We start from the raw sequence: 15,676 nt of genomic DNA, 5'->3' as shown, positions 1-15,676 counted from the left end.
GCCACCAGGCTTTACTTCCGCGATGGGTATATAATCCGGCGGCTCTCTTTCTCACAGACCGCGGACTGGCGACAGAGCTTCCCGCCTAAGGGCGTCCCTCGGGGGCGCTCCCAAGGCGGATTCGTGGTAAGCGGGGATGCGGGTCGGTGGACATGTCGTGTCGGGATGGGGGTCGTGATTGCTGGAAGGGGCGGAAAGCAGTCTCGACTCCCATTCCAGTGCGGTAGCCGCCCGGCTTTATTCGTCGCTCCCGATGCACGTTGGCCTGCAAGCTGAGGTTGGCGTGCGGAGAGTGAAGGCGGCGTTCGGACTCAGGGCCGGGCGTCGTTGGAGCGTTTAGTTGTTGCCAATCCCGAACCCTTCTCTAGTCCTTTGCAAGGCGAGTCCTCGATATCTACCACCATCGCTGACATGCTCGCAGATTTACGGGCTCGACGCACTGGCTAATGATGGACTCCGCGATAGCTATGTTTCTGCGCGGTACGCCTCCGCACCTTCGATACAAATATCTTCCTGAACTTCTTTTTTCGCAGCTGCAACATCGAGGGCGGAATGGCGGTTCCTTGGCTCTTGGTCGATTAACCTATGTGTTGCTTTGTTGCGCATCATACTGTAGCTGCAAACACTTTGTACCTTATCGTTCAGAGACTGTTTGTGTTGAGCGCATGCAGTCCATGGGTACCCAAATCAGCATAATATCGTGTTTTGCGCAGCTCCCGTAGCCTCCGCTGCTGCCTCTTGCTGGTCATTAGCATCATCCCCTCCTTCCTGCGTCTCGTCGCCTCCTACCGTCGCTCTATCATCGCCTCATCATCTACGATTTGCCCATCCTTTGCCTGATTATCCTCTACCGCAGCTCCTTCTTCTTCCTTTTTTTTCCGCCTCTATCTCCACCGTCCAACTCCCGCAAAGGCGCGATATCTCACTAGAGGAAGCTCCACTTCTAACCTTGCCTAGCACCTGAGATCGTGCGCTGAGCTTGCGCAATGGACTCTCGTTGCACGCGTGTGGCGCGCGTGACTTTACGGTCGCTGTCCAAGAGCACCGTACAAATTGATGGGGTCAAATAAGGGCGGGAGAGACCTACAGTGAGTTGTGGGTCCAAAATGAAGTTATCACGTGCGGGCACCTTGACACGTCACGCCGATCGTGTCGAACGCGTCTTGACGCGCCGCAGCGCGCTTGCCTGCCGGTCACCTTCCCTCCGCCATGGTGCCCTCCTCCCCGTCCACCAATGCCCGACCGTCACCCGCAATAAAACCCCGCCCCTTACCCACTCTCCCCCTCCTGTCCCTCCTTCCCATCGCCGTCTGGCTCATCGCGCGCCCCTTCCTCGAGCCCGTGCCCGCGATCCCGGCGCTTTACACATGCTTGGGCTTCTCCATCATCGCGTTTGTATCGACGCTGTACTTGGTCCCTGCGCTCGCGCCGGTGTTTAGGGATAGCAAGGTGAAGCTGTATGGGAGGGACCTGCTGAAGGTGTATGGGGATCCGATGTGAGTGGGTCTTGCTTGGCGTGGTGGGGATGTGGTTGGGATTGGGACATGGTGCTGACAGGACGACTTTAGACCAGAGAGCTTGGGCCTGGTGTGCGCGGCGGTGTATATATCGACGATGGTGCTCTTCATTCCGTTCGCGTTCTCCTCAAGTATGCGAAGCTTCCCCAAGAAGATTCGCGAGGGTATCAGTATCACAGAGCTCCCTCTATATCAGGTGAGGCTCATACAAATGATATCCTCGCTGGACCTATATACTTCCTTCACCGAGTCTGCGAATTAACTAGCTGACCCTAATACCAGCTCTCCCTTTATCTCTCCTCCCTGCTGTCCATCCTGATAGCCACCATGCTCGGCTTCCTCGACGACCTCTTCGACATCCGGTGGCGGCACAAGATCCCGATACCCATCATCGCATCTATACCCCTCCTTACTGTGTACTATGCCGAGCGAGGGAACACGCAAATCGTGGTTCCTCTGCCTCTTCGTGGGCTACTAGGAACGCTAGTCAATCTAGGTATGTGCTTTTATCATATTCGTTGCCATTCGCCCTACTTCTCGTCACTTGACATTACCTGTCCCTCTCACGTCGTCTCTTCACTTTGGCTTGCCTCGAGCTCACTCACCCGCCCGTCCCCAGGTCCTCTTTACTACCTCTACATGTCCCTCCTCTCCACCTTCGCCACCAACAGCATCAACATCCTCGCCGGCATCAACGGCTCCGAGGTCTCCCAGGCGCTCATCATCGCTCTCTCCGTCATCCTCAACGACCTCCTGTACCTCCCCTGGCCGCTGAACTTCCGCATCCCCCTCCACCTGCTGGGAAGTAACCGCGAGGTCGGCGTCGGCGGCGTGTGGAGTGCGGGGATGGCGTATGGGAGCAGGGAACTTGTCGAGAGGCATTTGTTCAGTTTGTACTTCATGCTGCCGCTCGTGGCGGTCTGCTTGGGGTTTGTGTATCATAATTGGTGAGTTTCTAGGGGGCTCGAGTGGACATTTGAGCGCTCCGATACTGACACCTCTCGCAGGTACCCGGCGCGTGTGTTTCCTGGCGATACGCTATGCTACGTGACGGGCATGACGTTCGCTGTTGTGGGCATACAGGCGCACTTCTCGAAGACGCTTCTGCTCTTCTTCATCCCCCAGATCTTCAACTTCGTACTGTCATGTCCTCAGTTGTTCGGCATCGTGCCCTGCCCTCGACATCGGGTGCCAGAGTGGGTAGTGCGCGTGCCCAATTTCGATGGTTGCTGACTAGGTGATAGATATCGTGCTGAAGAGAACATACTCTACCCCTCGCGTGTCGAGATCAAGCAGCCCGTAAAGCCGCTCACGAATGCGACTCTCCGCTTGCTCGCCGCACTGCGCCTGACTCGGCTCGCAGTCGACGAGAAGACTGGCGCCATCACCCATACGACCAACCTCACCATCCTCAACTTCTTCCTCGTGCATCTCGGCCCCCTGCGCGAAGACACCCTCGTGAAAGTCCTAATGACCGTCCAGGTCAGTGACTCATACTTCTCCTTGTTTCTCGTGATTCGGCGCTGACGTCCCGACAGGTAGCCGGGAGCGTGTTCGCGTTCGTCGTGCGCTACGTCCTCGCCGGGCTCGTCTACGACGGGGACAGGAGATGATGAACGATGACCTTGGTGGTGGACGGGGCGGCACGACGGCAGGACTCGTGGCCACTATGAACCGATCGGCGCCTCGGCCGGGATCGGGGCGCAGCCACCCCCCGAGGGCGGGCCTCCGCGCATTGCGTGCGCCTCTCTTCCTCCGCGCCCGGGACGGCGTTAGCGGCGGCGGACGGGGGCAGACACCGCGCCAGGCCGCGCGCTCGTCGTCGTACTATCTGTGTATCTCGTTGCTCGACGTGCTATGGACTGCGTGCGCGCCTGTGCTTCCTCGCGATCTCCTATTCACCCATAAGCGCCCCGAGTCGCCGGCAGACCGTCTCTTTCTGGGGAGCCGGCGGGGGAAATTGGATCAGAATGCTGCCCCGCATCTACTCCGCACGGGAGGCGCTGGCGGGCCTGGGCGATATCACATGCCCCCGATCACTTGAATCACTTGAGAGCCCGCGTATATAACCCATCCTCCGTGAATTCGTGCATTCCCTGAACACCCCTACCCTCCTCCAATCCCATTCACCATGTCTAACGAGCGCGCCGCATTCGCGAAGGAGGTCGCCGAGGTCGAGCAGTGGTGGAAGGTGTGTTTGGTCAGGAGGTGGCGCGCAGGACCGCGACTGATCTATCTCTCAAGAGCCCCCGCTTCGAGCGCGTCAAGCGCCCCTACACCGCCGCGGATGTCGTCTCGAAGCGCGGCACGCTGCCGATCCAGTACCCCTCGAATGTGCAGGGCAAGAAGCTTTGGAGCATCCTCGGCGAGCATGCAAAGCGCGGGACACCATCGCATACCTATGGCGCGTGAGTACTTCCCGCCTTAGCTCTGGGTCGAGTCATGCTAATTGGTATGCAGGCTCGATCCTGTCCAGGTCACGCAGATGGCCAAGTACCTCGAGACGGTCTACGTCTCTGGCTGGCAATCATCAAGCACGGCGTCCAGCACCAATGAGCCGGGCCCCGATCTTGCTGGTCAGTACTTCCTCCTCGGCGATCAAGGATCCTGTGCTAAGTCCGCGCAGACTACCCTTACAACACCGTGCCCAACAAGGTTGAGCACCTCTTCCAGGCGCAGCTCTTCCACGATCGCAAGCAGCGGGAAGCGCGCAGCCACCTAAGCGACTCTGAGCTCACCAGCACCCCTTCCATCGACTACCTCCGCCCCATCGTCGCCGATGCGGACACCGGCCACGGAGGCCTCACCGCCGTCATGAAGCTGACAAAACTTTTCGTTGAGAAGGGCGCAGCGGGCATCCACATTGAGGTATGTCTTACCTTTCAGTCTCGCCCGCGCACCTGCTGACCCCATCCCAGGACCAAGCCCCCGGGACCAAGAAGTGCGGACACATGGCTGGCAAGGTCCTCGTCCCCATCTCCGAGCACATCAACCGCCTCGTCGCGATTCGCTTGCAGTACGACATCCTCGGCGTCGAGAACCTCGCGATCGCGCGTACGGACTCGGAGGCTGCCACTCTCATCACGTCCAACATCGACGCCCGCGACCACGCCTTCATCCTCGGCAGCACCAACCCCTCGATCGGCGCGCTCAACGACGTCATGCTCGCCGCCGAGCGCGAGGGCAAGAACGGCGAGGAGCTGCAGGCGACGGAGGACAACTGGCTCGCGCAGGCGAACCTCCAGCTGTTCTCCAAGACGCTCGCGGATGCCTTGACCGCCGAGGGCGCGTCCGCCGCGAACGTCGACAAGTTCCTCGCGCGCGTCGCGCACGCGTCCTACCCCGAGGCCGTCGCGGTCGCGCAGAAGGAGTTCGGCTTGAAGACCGTGCCGTTCTGGGATTGGGACGCGCCGCGGACGCGCGAGGGCTTCTACCGCTACCAGGGCGGCACGCAGTGCGCGATCAACCGCGCCGTCGCGTACGCGCCGTACGCGGACCTGCTGTGGATGGAGACGAAGAAGCCGATCCTGGCGCAGGCGAAGGAGTTCGCCGCGGGCGTGCACGCGGTGCACCCGGGTCACTGGCTCGCGTACAACCTCAGCCCGTCGTTCAACTGGGACGCGGCGGGGCTCGGCGAGGACGACATGCAGTCGTACGTGTGGGAGCTGGGCAAGCTGGGCTTTGTGTGGCAGTTCATCACGCTCGGTGGCCTGCATTCGAATGCGTACATCTCGGACCTCTTCGCGCGCGAGTACGCGAAGACGGGGATGAAGGCGTACGTCGAGCTTGTGCAGCGGAAGGAGCGCGAGATTGGCACCGATGTCCTCACGCACCAGAAGGTTAGTTCGATCCTGTACGGTCTGCTATCATCGGCGACTGACATCTTTCTTAGTGGTCCGGCGCCGACTACGCCGACAACCTGCTCAAGACCGTCACCGGCGGCATCTCGTCGACCGCGGCTATGGGCAAGGGCGTCACGGAATCGCAGTTCGGCGCGAAGTTGTAGACGCTAGTGAAGGTGTGGAGGTCTGAAGTTGTTTATTAGCATGGGCTTGCACTAGCACCTGTATTTGTACACATCTACTAAGCTTGTATATCACGCACGACAATTCGCATACATTGAACCAACCGTTAGGTGATGGAGGAGTAATGATCCTGATGTCAATCGGCGTGCGCTTCAGCATTGAGAACCACTGAAGTGGGCTTGCCACGAGCGATAGTGACCGCATTTGAACTCAACGCAGGTCATACCTTGGCCGACAACGAGACAGAACGAGATCATATTGTAAGTGAGGCTAGTGCATACATAGACATGCGCGTGAGATACATGTAAAACCAAGCTACAGACCAAGCCATTAAGCCACAAATCAGGGCAAGTAGTATACAGTACATAAGAGCCATACAGTGATAGTAAGGAGTTCATGTTCTATAGCCCGCAACGCATGGGGCAGGGCTTATCGAAGGTGATCCCCATATCGCGCGCTTTCGCTCGCACAGCGTCGTCAATGTCGTTCCTGATCTCGACGCGGAGGGGAGTATTGCAGCCGCGTGCGCGACGCCTCTCCAGCGCAACCATGAGCGCCGCGACATCAACCTTTTTAATCTTCAAACAGAGATGCTCCAGGTTGGGCAGCCGCGCAGAGTCCTCGTCCTGCAGCGCATTCAAGACCTGCTCCTGTATGTCCGAGTTCGTCTTAAGCTCCAGCGACACAAGACGCGAGGCAGCGGCAGAGCTGAGGTACGCTTGCAACGCCAGCTTGTCGGCAAAGGAGAGCTCGAGTGAGAGGTGGGTGAGCGAGTCCTTCGCACGACCGAGCATCTGGTACATCGCGGGGTCGTGCTCCCTCTTCGACTTTCCGGCGAGCGAGATATGAGCGCGGGTGAGCCTCGGCGGATGCAAGACCTTGAAGAAGGCGTGGACCTGCGCGCGAGCTTCTTCGTCGAGGGCGGGGTCGCAGAGGACCAGGGAGACGAGACCAGCCGCGTAGATGCGAGAAGGAAAGCTCGAGGAGCCGGCCTGGAGGTACTCCTGTACCGCGAGACCGTAGGGGCCCAGATTGGACTTGATGTACCACTGCAGCTTGCGCAGAAGCTTGTCTATGCCGGCGACTTGCCATGTAAAGTTGAGGTAGGGCGCGGGGTAGACGGGCGAAAGCCAGTTCGAAGAGCTCGCGGGGATGACTGGGTGACAAGTTAGCGTGGAGAAAGACGGATATGAATCAGAGGACGTACGGCGCTGCTCCCCGGGTAGGATGCTCTTGTAGCCTATATCGCGCACCCTCTTCAGTGCCTTGGAAATTCCAGGATTGCGACCGCGTTGCCTGAGTCCGTGGGTCAGTATCACAACAGCAAAGTGGAATATTCTAACTCACCCTTCTGACACCACATACTCGATATGCTTCTCCTTGCGCGCGTTCTTCTGCTTCTCTGAGTAGTGGCGGCCCATTGTGAAGTATAGAGGTGGGTAGGATGAGACTGGTTCACTGAAGGGCAGATGTTCTGGTGGATGGTACTTCTCGCTGAGCAGAGGGCAAATTTATACGGGGAGGATGCATGTTTATGATTCCCGTCATAGACCAGAGAATCACCGCCCATGGTCATAAGATGTATGCACATAGACGCAGCTCCGGCTAGAGAAATACCAATATGCCCATTCGGCGTCACAAACAGGCAGTCCACGAGGCGTCGAATCCGCGTCTATGAACATGGCCATGCAGGTCAAAGCTTCCTGATAGCGAAGCCTCTCGACAGCCTCGCGAGCCACGAGGCGAGAGCTATTGTGCTTGTGTTGATGCCGGCGGCAGGTACAGACACGCTGTAAGTTGGAGCTCGCGCAGTGGCAAGCCCTTTTCGCCATTAGCTTTGGCCAGATACTACTAACAGTAAGCGCCTGCAGACCGCGATGACATGTGAAGGACGTCAGCGCAGAACCAGATAAGCATAGGCGCGTTCAAAGCCCAGAGACCAGAGTAACGGTGGCGCTGCCAACGCGCAGCAGAGCCTGACATGAGGACAAGGTCAAAGCTTGGTGTGAGCGTGACGGCAGGCATGTCACAATATAACATTCATCGCCCGCTGGCCGCGTATATAACTGCGCTCACCTCCTCCCCAAAGACCATTATCGTCAAGATCGTCGTCGGACACAAGCTCAACCGGCCGTCACGGTGATGCCGGATGTGCTCCCACCAGGCAGACGCTCACGGCCGTTGCCATCTCGGGAATGGGTCTGGGGTGCTCTGCTGTTGAATGGGGGCCAGCTGCGCGGCGTAAGTGATGGATGGGTCGCCACAGCTGCCACTGCCTAAGCTGTCGGATAGACAGTGTATCCAGTGGTGGCGAGACCCGACAGCGTCACGGGCCCTCTGTGTGTTGCCACGCGCCTTTATGGTCTGCGAACGCCACAGCGGGCAGGGCTTGTGTCGCGGGTGCTCGTGCGGTGCCGTTGAAGCTACCTATCGTCCTCCTTCAACTGTGAAGTGGGGGTGATAGATGGTGGAGGTGCTAAGCGGGCGCTCGCAGCTACAGTGGTGTACTTCCAATGATGCTACCCGTCTATGAACGCGCGGTGGAGGGGGTACATGATGTGTGGCATCGATGAAGTGCAAGGTCACTCGAGGTATGTCCTAGTAGCTGGCTGTCGTCCAGATGGCCAGCGAAAGGAAGTGTCAGAGCGACCCCTGCGCTTCGTCGACACGATACGGCTAATATTTGGAAACCCCCGTCTCTCTCAGAGACGATCTTCGCCTGCTTACTGCCGGGTGCCGGACACGAGCTCAACTGGCTATCACGACGTTGGATGGGCCTCCTCCAGGCAGACGTTCACGGTCCTCCTCTTTCCAAGAAGGGGCTGTGGGCGCTGTGCCGATCTCGATAGGGGGTCAGCTGCGCGGCGGAGTGATAGGCGGGTCGCCATCGTCGACGTTGCCTGGGTCGTCGAGTAGACAGCCAAGGCAACGGCGGCGAGACCCGACAGCGCTGGGCTCACTGCGGGCCGCTATGGTACCTTGGTCTCGGCCGGTATACGTACACCGCGGTGAGTGGGCCCGTGTTCACTGCGAGCGCTTGCGCGGCGCTGACGAGGCTGCTCGTTCCTCCCTTCACCTGTAAAGTGGGGTGACGAGTAGCGGAGGTGTTGCGTGAATGCTTGCAGCGCTGCAGTCGTGTTCTGCCAGTGAAGTCTTCCGTCTTTCGATGCGCAACGGAGGTGGAGCACGATCTGTGGCGTCGACAAAGTGCAGGCAATCTTCGAAAATCCTTCCCAGTAGCTGCTCGCCCTCGCAGGTGTTCAGCGAAAGGTTACGTGTCGTAGAGGATCCTTTGCACTTCGTCGACAAGAGCGCTCGAGTATGTGCTTGCATAGCACTTCGCTCTCGCTTGCTCAACGTTGGACGTCGGACACAAGCTCAACTGGCCATCACGGTAATTCCGGATGAGCGCCTACTGCTAGATGCTCACGACCATCCTCGTCTCGGGAGTAGGTTGTGCGTGATCTGCTGGCGATTGGGCGACAGCTGCGCGGGGTAAGTGATGGATGGGTCGTCACAAGCTGTTGCTGGTCGAGCTGTCGGATAGACAGTTCGTCCAGTGGTGGCGAGACCTGACAGCGTCGGGCCCATTGTGAGTTGCCACGCGCCTTCATTGGTCTGCGAACACCACAATGGGCGGGGCTTGTGTCCGCGGGCGCTTGTGTGGTGCCGCTGAAGCTGCTCGTCGTTCTCCTTGACTTGTGCGGCGGAGGCGATGGGGAGTGGAGGTATTGTGCCAGCGCCCGCAGCTACAGTCGTATATTGTCAGTGATACCTCCCGTCCATGGACGCGCGGTTGAGGCGGTACATTGCATGTAGCATCGACGAAGCGCGGGCTACTTCTTGAGAATACGTCCTAGTAGTTGATCATCGTTTCTGATGACCAGCGAAAGGATATATCGGAGAGGAGTCTTGCTTTTTGTCGACAGAAGACGGCAAATCTTTGGAAACCATCCCTCCTCCGGGAAATCGGCATCGTATGTAGAATACTGTTATCTGCTTTTTACGACAGTCTCCGCGTTCTGTGGTAGTGCAGCACTTAGTTTACAATACACGTCGTCTTCAGCAGGAACCAACCCCCAGGGAGTCCAAAGGGTCGTGCGACTCAACGAGCCGGCGAAGTCTCGCGCAGTTGTTGCTCGTCTTCGGAACGGGAACAATGCGGGAACCCTAGCAGGATTATACTGAGCATCGTGTGTGTGGGGGAAATATATTACATCCGTGGCTTCGCAACTCAAGCTGATTGTCGTACCGGTCGAGATTACGCAGAGTAAATTGAGCGGCGGTTATGTGCTCCCCTATGGCAAGCCCTTGCTACCCTGAATCTCTTGACCGATCTTATACCCAAGAACCTACACAGACATTAGTCTCGAACGCATCTCCTTCCCAATCCACACAGCCACAATATTGAGCCCTCAACTCACCTTATCCCAATCTAACTTCTGCCTCGTCATGGGCAGCGCGCGGCGGAGTGCCTTGAACGTCTTCTCGCCCATCTCCGAGTACGTATCGTTCAGCGATGTCTGATACTTCGTCTCCTCAAAGTCGATGAGGGCGAGGATCTTGGAGGCGGCAGCAGGAGGTGCGGAGGTGACGATGGCAGGTGGGAGAGCAATGGTAATGTTGTGGGTGGTGTTGAGTTGAACCTGAAGTACGGTGAGATTGACGTGAAGTGAAGGCGGAGGATGAGAATGGAAGGAGAAGGGGTAAGAGGGATAGGCTACGCACGTTCCCTTGCTCATAGTAGTGCACGTTGAGCCAGATCTTCCCGTTGATGGTGTTGTCATTCAGATCTACAGTGTATTCGGATCGCCACCGGCCTGACCTACACGCAAACACCGTCAGTCAATTGAGTGACAGGATTTCAGAAGAAGGGCGTACCAGAAGTTGTTGGGGTTGTACTTGTTAGAGACGACTTGTATCGTAAACTTATTGGGCGCGTCCGGCGACGCGAATACGGCGGCTACACCCTCCACGAAGTGAGCGGCGAGGTAGGTCTGCGTCGCAGTCTCCAGAGCCGATCTGAGGCGCGATGAGTGCGAGGAACACTTGGACGGACTAACAGCGTACCGGAACTCCTCAGACTCGGCATTCGGTTCATGAGGTTGTGGGTCCGACGCGTCCTTTGCATGCGTATTAGCCCCAGCTACGCGTCTCAAAGTGATTTTACGCACCAGGCCAATGTGGTCGAACAGGAAGCTCGTCTTCGATCGTGGGTCGAGGAATCGCTCGACTGTACCCTCCTCCGTCGACACAATAGCAGCGCGGCTGATGAGTGTCTGCGCAGCCGGTCATCGATGGGTCAACCATACGCGCCATACCCAGCCGAACCTGATGTTGCGCGCCCGGCACGTCGACGGTGATGAACTGCTCGAGGTTGTATTCTCTCAGAGTGCTTTGAATGCCATCCTGCAGAGAGTCATCGTCGGAGATGATGTTTCGAACATCTGTGGAAGGATACAAGGGTTAGGTGGGCTAGACGCGACGCGATGGGTGCGCGCACCGTTCAGGACGTCGTTGATTTCGCCTGGAGGTGACTGGAGGAGGAAGTTGCTGGCGGCCTCGACTCTTTCCTTTGCGTCCATGGTATGAGCGTTACGAAGGCCGCGAGCGTCGAGGAGAGAGATGGGGGCAGGAGGCAGCCGAGGTGATCAGCGGTGCTGATGCGTGATGCCGTCGAGCTCCTTGTTTCCGACCATCATCTCGGCCTGCTCCTTGCTCTTCTCATCCTGCTGTGCTTGCGGCTCCCTCAGTCTTCTGCTCAATCATCATCTGATCTTCATCCGCTGCTCGACATTTCCATTACTTGCTCGCTCACTATTGCTCGTTATGCAGCTCACCGAGGACGAACTCAAGAAGGCTACTGTTCCCCAGCTCAAAGCTATATGCAAGGAGAAAGGCGTCGCTGGATACTCGAAACTTAGCAAAGCACCCCTCGTCGCCAAGCTGCTCGAATGGCAAGCCAAGAATGGTAGCGCCGATGACACGACCACGCCGTCTGCTCCGTCGGGACAGTCTGCTCGATCACCCTCGTTGACGATTTATTCATCAGGCGCCGATGCTGCATCGATACTGCAGCATCCTACGGCTGCTATAGCCCCTGCTGTCTCGCCGAACGATGCGTCGACAGTACAGCAGTCGACTGCGCTTTCGAAACCCGTGCCAGTGCCTTCAGCTACACCGGCTGCTGCTGCCGAGCCGACGAGTTCAGGCAATGCGCAAAGTGTGAGTTCCGCAGCGCCATCCTCCCCTGCAGTTGCTCTCGCGCCCGCGAAGAAGCCACGCCGTCCCAGCAAGAAATCAGCGAAAGCCCACAAGACTGCTGCTACTACCTCGGATTCCACCAAGTCTGCGTTGGGTCCACCTGCACCTTCGAACAAGCCTCTAGCTCTTGCCGCATCGCCGTCTACGCCGCGCACTCCTGCCGTGCTAGACGCGACATCATCTTCTGCTGCGACAGCATATACTCAGCCTGCCATCGATCCTACTGAGCCGGCGACCATCTCGCACGAAGTCAGCTCATCCGGCTTGTCCTCCGAAACGCCGCCTTTGTTTACAGCGCCGGCGTTGGATGCTACGATATCGTCAGCTGCTCACAAGGTCTCTGCGTCCTCCACTTTGCCCGCTAAGCGTACCAAACTAGCGCATCCGCCAACAGTACCGCCTCCTGCGAAGAAGCAGAAATCCACTTTTCTCGCCGCATCAAACCCTCGTCTGAATACTATGCAACCTTCTGCTCAGTCGAAGTCATCATCTTTGCCGCATAAGCTCCAAGAACAGAACGCTGCTCTCGCCTCCTTTCGCTCAACGTCGACCGTGCCTGCCAAACGTCCAGCGCCAGAGAATCACTCCACGGCACGACCTGCGAATTCGAAGCGAATTGCACTCGAGTCTATCTCTCTCGAATCGAACCCTATAAAGTCCGTTGCGAAGCTCTCCTCCAAGCGATTCGTCCCTCTTCGACCCGTCGCCAAACCCGTCACGAAGCCCGCGAACCCCATTGCTCGAATCGCGCCCTCAGTATCAAACGTAGTCGATCAGTCTAAATCGAAAAAGCCCTCAGTACCTTCGAAAGCTGCGATGGACGAGAGGCCATTGTCTGACATAGACGCCATCGCCCTGCTAATTCCAACCACACACCGTCCGATATCTCTGCCTCCCTCGATCAGGAATAGAAAGCGCGTTGTCCCATGGTCGATTATCCTGAGTGCGGTCGAGCGGGAGGATCTGCTGCGTTGCGCGCTAGTTTCGAGGATGTTTCGCTACGCCGGCGAGTACATACAATCATACTCGTGGCTGCTGCACTGACCTCACCGCTTGAAGTATACCTGTCCGCTGGTGTAAAACTCGAGCGCTACTTCAGCGGGAAGCGGTTGGCGTCCGACATGAAGAACACGACGATGAACAAGGCGAACCTATGGCCGTACCTTGCGGTGCGGGAGAAAGAGCTGAAGGCGAGGATTGCTATCTTCGAGCAATCCTGGCTGGCCCGTCCCTTCTCTGCGCACTGTCCTATTACGTGGCGGTTGTGGGCATGTCCAGATCACCCGAAGCAGGCGACCATTGCTATAAGGTCGGTCTGACTGGTTTTGTACATCTATACGCGCAGGCTAACAATATTTACAGGTTTCTCATGACGCGCTTCTTCTTCGATGTCTCCGTGCAAGAGCGAGAAACCCGGCGCAAAGACTTCGTTATCACGGATGCGCAGGAGATTCTCCCAGGAGAGATCTGGGAAGTCACTACCAGCGAGGCCGGTGTCACGAAGATCTGCTACGTCCTTGAAGCTACTTGCGAGGTCATCGGTCGCGTTAACCCTTCGCTGCCTAAACCTGCTGCCGCGTTGGGCGCCGCAGCCGCCTCGCGCGATGCTGACTCATATCTGCCTGTCCGCGCGGACTGGTCTGCCTACATCGCTCTGCGAGAGATGTCTGGTGCGGATTCCTTGCTTCAGCATGTCTTTTGGGAGCACAGGGGCGAGTATGAGCGCGGGATCAGCAGGTTGTGGCTGAAGAGGATAGAGGCAGAGGGTGTACAGGGTCGCATCAAGCTTGAGATTGCGAAGCGGTACGTGTATGCGTGCGTGTACTCGAATAGGTGGCTACGAACAATTTCCTCTACGACACGAAGCCGTCGCTGATGATTTGACAGTGTCAGCGGTCGGTATATGCGGTTGACCGAAATGGCGCAGGAATTCCACGGGACTGAGGCCAAAGGCATAGCAAGCGGAGAGCACTTCATGCAGAAGCAGACCGTCAAGTTGAATATGTTTTTGCCAGGGTGAGCTTCATTTTGGCAACGTCGATCGGCCGTTTCCTGTGCTCATTGAGCCTCGTAGTCACCACCACGTCGAGAGTGTGCACCTTGCAACATCGAAGGGTACTGCACTTCATGCGGCTGTTGCCGTCGTGCAGACGCCTGGACGGGAGTACTACATCCTGAGAGACAACGGGATGCAGATCGGCTGCGAAGAGGATGGGGTAGCGAAGGTGTTTAGGGAAATGCTGGGATGTGATCGGCATGGGGCTGCGCTATAGAGCTTTCTTGTCGTCTTGAGTCTATGCTGTAAGACCCGATGTCTTGCAAATGCATGGAACTCCCGTGGGACCTTGAGTACAAGGGCTACCAAATTTGGATAATGTGCCGAGCCATCACGCGCTTGTACCGGTACGCGCCTCCGCGTACCTTACCCTGCACGACCATCTTCTTCACTCTTCGGACTCATCATGGCTCTCCTTCACGAATCCCAAGATGGCTCAGAACTCAATCACTTATGGCAACTCATTACCGAGCTCAGCGAGCAGCTCAATGAGAACCGCAGCCTCTCGGTGTCGCTGTACACGACTGCCGCAGATATCAAGGTGCATATGACGCTCGGGAGAGGGGATCAGGGACTGACGCGCTCTCGCCGTAGAACCAAGCCGTGCACTCCCAGAATGGCTTCGTTTTGAGAAGGTGAGCAGCACAACGGAGTGCGAGAACGCGGTGCTAAAGTCGTGCAGATTCAACCTCGATAAGTCGCAGGGTATGTTGGCTCATTCCCCTTCCATTGCAAGGTGCCGCAACTCATCATATCAACGGCTACAGAGGAGTATGATGCGGAGCTGGAGCAGATGAACCAATCCATGGCGGCGGAGAATCAGGCGCTGGCGCACGACAACAAGCAATTGAGCGCGCTCATCAAGGAGTACGAATCGACGTTGGACACCCTCATGAGTGCGTGGCACTTTCACTGCGCCGGGCATCGTCTCATATCCCTCCCGTACAGCGAACTTCAGAAATAGAGCGGTATGCGCCACCATACCCAGTCCCATATTCCCCTCTCACTCGTACCCCACAGCAAGATGTCCAGGATCACGAACTCTCCCTCGTCCGCTCATACGAAGAGAAACTACTGCAACTAGAAGAAGACAACGCAAAGACCGAACTCCAATATACCACCGAACTCTCCAATGCCCTCGCTCGCCTCGGCCAATACCTCCGCGGCCTCTCACGCCTAGAGGGCGGCGAACCCGTCGAAGGCGAGGAAGACACCACCTCCACCAACGAACCCGCAGCCGAGGGCCCTGACGAAGCCTCCGTGCAGCTCTCCGCCCCCAAGGAAGACGAAGACGGGCAGGAGCCCAACTCGCCCACCTTCGAAGAGGTCATGGTCGCGCCGACGTCCTACGACCACGCGCTGCAGCGCGAGATCGAGCTCGCGCGTCTGGAGCAGGAGAACGCGGAGCTGCGGCGGATGCTAGGGCTGCTGCCGTCGTACCCGTTGCGGAGGCCGCAGGCGCCGCCGACGGAGTCGGAGCTGGCGCATCGACCGCAGACGGCGTTTGAGGCGGGGCGGACTTTCGAGAGGCAAGGGGAACAGGGGAGGCCACCGGCGACGTTTGACCCGGTGGGCCAGGGGAGAGGAATGCCGGCGCAGAGGGGTAATGGTGCACCTCGGGGGAATCCTGCATGGGGCCTACTACGCTGGGAGTGATGCGGTCTGCTATAGATATCTGTCTGTATCCCCCTGCCTATCTATTTTCTTGGATCGGATACAATGGTTTTGTGGGTATAGAGGTGTGAACAGGCGGGTGCAGTGTAGGTCTACGAGGTTACAACCTTCTTCATGACTGCCATCGTGCACATCGGCAA

The 15,676-nt window shown here is 57.8% G+C and overlaps 8 protein-coding genes across 8 annotated transcripts; 5 read left to right on the top strand and 3 right to left on the bottom strand.

The window, feature by feature from the left end:
• Positions 1-387: 387 nt before the first annotated feature.
• On the bottom strand, positions 388-621 carry SCHCODRAFT_02615544 (uncharacterized protein). The gene is made up of 2 exons (XM_050344717.1): positions 534-621; positions 388-480 (listed from the first exon to the last, which is right to left on the bottom strand). The coding sequence occupies exons 1-2, from the start codon at positions 607-609 to the stop codon at positions 395-397; spliced, it is 162 nt and encodes a 53-aa protein (XP_050201721.1). The 5' UTR covers positions 610-621; the 3' UTR covers positions 388-394.
• Positions 622-1,429: 808 nt separating this feature from the next.
• On the top strand, positions 1,430-3,404 carry SCHCODRAFT_02615534 (uncharacterized protein). Its single transcript, XM_050344716.1, has 7 exons — positions 1,430-1,496; positions 1,569-1,713; positions 1,800-2,013; positions 2,137-2,464; positions 2,525-2,713; positions 2,762-2,999; positions 3,056-3,404. The coding sequence occupies exons 2-7, from the start codon at positions 1,651-1,653 to the stop codon at positions 3,128-3,130; spliced, it is 1,107 nt and encodes a 368-aa protein (XP_050201720.1). The 5' UTR covers positions 1,430-1,496; positions 1,569-1,650; the 3' UTR covers positions 3,131-3,404.
• A 208-nt stretch (positions 3,405-3,612) lies between these two features.
• Positions 3,613-5,682, top strand: SCHCODRAFT_02615529 (isocitrate lyase). Its single transcript, XM_003034420.2, has 6 exons — positions 3,613-3,708; positions 3,762-3,925; positions 3,978-4,093; positions 4,144-4,385; positions 4,436-5,356; positions 5,410-5,682. The coding sequence occupies exons 1-6, from the start codon at positions 3,649-3,651 to the stop codon at positions 5,521-5,523; spliced, it is 1,617 nt and encodes a 538-aa protein (XP_003034466.1). The 5' UTR covers positions 3,613-3,648; the 3' UTR covers positions 5,524-5,682.
• Positions 5,683-5,864: 182 nt separating this feature from the next.
• Positions 5,865-7,261, bottom strand: SCHCODRAFT_02532947 (uncharacterized protein). Its single transcript, XM_003033849.3, has 3 exons — positions 6,890-7,261; positions 6,750-6,838; positions 5,865-6,698 (listed from the first exon to the last, which is right to left on the bottom strand). Exons 1-3 carry the CDS (start codon positions 6,961-6,963, stop codon positions 5,944-5,946), a joined length of 918 nt encoding a protein of 305 aa, XP_003033895.1. The 5' UTR covers positions 6,964-7,261; the 3' UTR covers positions 5,865-5,943.
• Positions 7,262-9,330: 2,069 nt separating this feature from the next.
• On the top strand, positions 9,331-9,785 carry SCHCODRAFT_01293323 (uncharacterized protein). Its single transcript, XM_050341389.1, has one exon. The coding sequence runs from the start codon at positions 9,422-9,424 to the stop codon at positions 9,728-9,730; it is 309 nt and encodes a 102-aa protein (XP_050201719.1). The 5' UTR covers positions 9,331-9,421; the 3' UTR covers positions 9,731-9,785.
• Positions 9,513-11,177, bottom strand: SCHCODRAFT_02615524 (F-actin capping protein, alpha subunit). Its single transcript, XM_003033848.2, has 8 exons — positions 11,046-11,177; positions 10,874-10,989; positions 10,717-10,821; positions 10,613-10,665; positions 10,424-10,564; positions 10,271-10,367; positions 9,967-10,188; positions 9,513-9,894 (listed from the first exon to the last, which is right to left on the bottom strand). The coding sequence occupies exons 1-8, from the start codon at positions 11,125-11,127 to the stop codon at positions 9,841-9,843; spliced, it is 870 nt and encodes a 289-aa protein (XP_003033894.1). The 5' UTR covers positions 11,128-11,177; the 3' UTR covers positions 9,513-9,840.
• A 2,102-nt stretch (positions 11,178-13,279) lies between these two features.
• Positions 13,280-14,129, top strand: SCHCODRAFT_01189024 (uncharacterized protein). Its single transcript, XM_050341199.1, has 3 exons — positions 13,280-13,639; positions 13,694-13,822; positions 13,881-14,129. The coding sequence occupies exons 1-3, from the start codon at positions 13,470-13,472 to the stop codon at positions 14,077-14,079; spliced, it is 498 nt and encodes a 165-aa protein (XP_050201718.1). The 5' UTR covers positions 13,280-13,469; the 3' UTR covers positions 14,080-14,129.
• Positions 14,130-14,231: 102 nt separating this feature from the next.
• Positions 14,232-15,637, top strand: SCHCODRAFT_02615516 (uncharacterized protein). Its single transcript, XM_003034419.2, has 6 exons — positions 14,232-14,403; positions 14,457-14,497; positions 14,545-14,567; positions 14,630-14,758; positions 14,811-14,830; positions 14,883-15,637. Exons 1-6 carry the CDS (start codon positions 14,269-14,271, stop codon positions 15,516-15,518), a joined length of 984 nt encoding a protein of 327 aa, XP_003034465.1. The 5' UTR covers positions 14,232-14,268; the 3' UTR covers positions 15,519-15,637.
• Positions 15,638-15,676: the final 39 nt, after the last annotated feature.

The sequence above is a fragment of the Schizophyllum commune genome, assembly GCF_000143185.2.
Source record: "Schizophyllum commune H4-8 unplaced genomic scaffold SCHCOscaffold_3, whole genome shotgun sequence".
Classification (NCBI taxonomy): Eukaryota; Fungi; Basidiomycota; class Agaricomycetes; order Agaricales; family Schizophyllaceae; genus Schizophyllum; species Schizophyllum commune.
The sequence above is the reverse complement of the archived record's forward strand: the minus strand, read 5'-3'. Positions and strand labels throughout refer to the sequence as shown.

Bases quoted from the DNA above. Each gene is read 5' to 3' on its own strand.
- SCHCODRAFT_02615534 (XM_050344716.1), top strand. From the start codon at position 1,651: ATGCGAAGCTTCCCCAAGAAGATTCGCGAGGGTATCAGTATCACAGAG. The intron at 2,465-2,524 runs GTGAGTTTCTAG...CACCTCTCGCAG, and splicing joins GGGTTTGTGTATCATAATTG to GTACCCGGCGCGTGTGTTTC. The intron at 3,000-3,055 runs GTCAGTGACTCA...ACGTCCCGACAG, and splicing joins AAGTCCTAATGACCGTCCAG to GTAGCCGGGAGCGTGTTCGC.
- SCHCODRAFT_02615544 (XM_050344717.1), bottom strand. From the start codon at position 609: ATGATGCGCAACAAAGCAACACATAGGTTAATCGACCAAGAGCCAAGG. The intron at 481-533 runs CTGCGAAAAAAG...GCGGAGGCGTAC, and splicing joins TTCCGCCCTCGATGTTGCAG to CGCGCAGAAACATAGCTATC.
- SCHCODRAFT_02615529 (XM_003034420.2), top strand. From the start codon at position 3,649: ATGTCTAACGAGCGCGCCGCATTCGCGAAGGAGGTCGCCGAGGTCGAG. The intron at 3,926-3,977 runs GTGAGTACTTCC...ATTGGTATGCAG, and splicing joins CCATCGCATACCTATGGCGC to GCTCGATCCTGTCCAGGTCA. The intron at 4,386-4,435 runs GTATGTCTTACC...ACCCCATCCCAG, and splicing joins CAGCGGGCATCCACATTGAG to GACCAAGCCCCCGGGACCAA.
- SCHCODRAFT_01293323 (XM_050341389.1), top strand. From the start codon at position 9,422: ATGACCAGCGAAAGGATATATCGGAGAGGAGTCTTGCTTTTTGTCGAC.
- SCHCODRAFT_02615516 (XM_003034419.2), top strand. From the start codon at position 14,269: ATGGCTCTCCTTCACGAATCCCAAGATGGCTCAGAACTCAATCACTTA. The intron at 14,404-14,456 runs GTGCATATGACG...CTCTCGCCGTAG, and splicing joins CGACTGCCGCAGATATCAAG to AACCAAGCCGTGCACTCCCA. The intron at 14,831-14,882 runs GTATGCGCCACC...CGTACCCCACAG, and splicing joins CGAACTTCAGAAATAGAGCG to CAAGATGTCCAGGATCACGA.
- SCHCODRAFT_02532947 (XM_003033849.3), bottom strand. From the start codon at position 6,963: ATGGGCCGCCACTACTCAGAGAAGCAGAAGAACGCGCGCAAGGAGAAG. The intron at 6,839-6,889 runs GTGAGTTAGAAT...CCACGGACTCAG, and splicing joins GAGTATGTGGTGTCAGAAGG to GCAACGCGGTCGCAATCCTG. The intron at 6,699-6,749 runs GTACGTCCTCTG...CTTGTCACCCAG, and splicing joins CCTACCCGGGGAGCAGCGCC to TCATCCCCGCGAGCTCTTCG.
- SCHCODRAFT_01189024 (XM_050341199.1), top strand. From the start codon at position 13,470: ATGTCTGGTGCGGATTCCTTGCTTCAGCATGTCTTTTGGGAGCACAGG. The intron at 13,640-13,693 runs GTGGCTACGAAC...ATGATTTGACAG, and splicing joins GCGTGCGTGTACTCGAATAG to TGTCAGCGGTCGGTATATGC. The intron at 13,823-13,880 runs GTGAGCTTCATT...TGAGCCTCGTAG, and splicing joins TTGAATATGTTTTTGCCAGG to TCACCACCACGTCGAGAGTG.
- SCHCODRAFT_02615524 (XM_003033848.2), bottom strand. From the start codon at position 11,127: ATGGACGCAAAGGAAAGAGTCGAGGCCGCCAGCAACTTCCTCCTCCAG. The intron at 10,990-11,045 runs GTGCGCGCACCC...ATCCTTCCACAG, and splicing joins AATCAACGACGTCCTGAACG to ATGTTCGAAACATCATCTCC. The intron at 10,666-10,716 runs GTGCGTAAAATC...ACGCATGCAAAG, and splicing joins TGTTCGACCACATTGGCCTG to GACGCGTCGGACCCACAACC.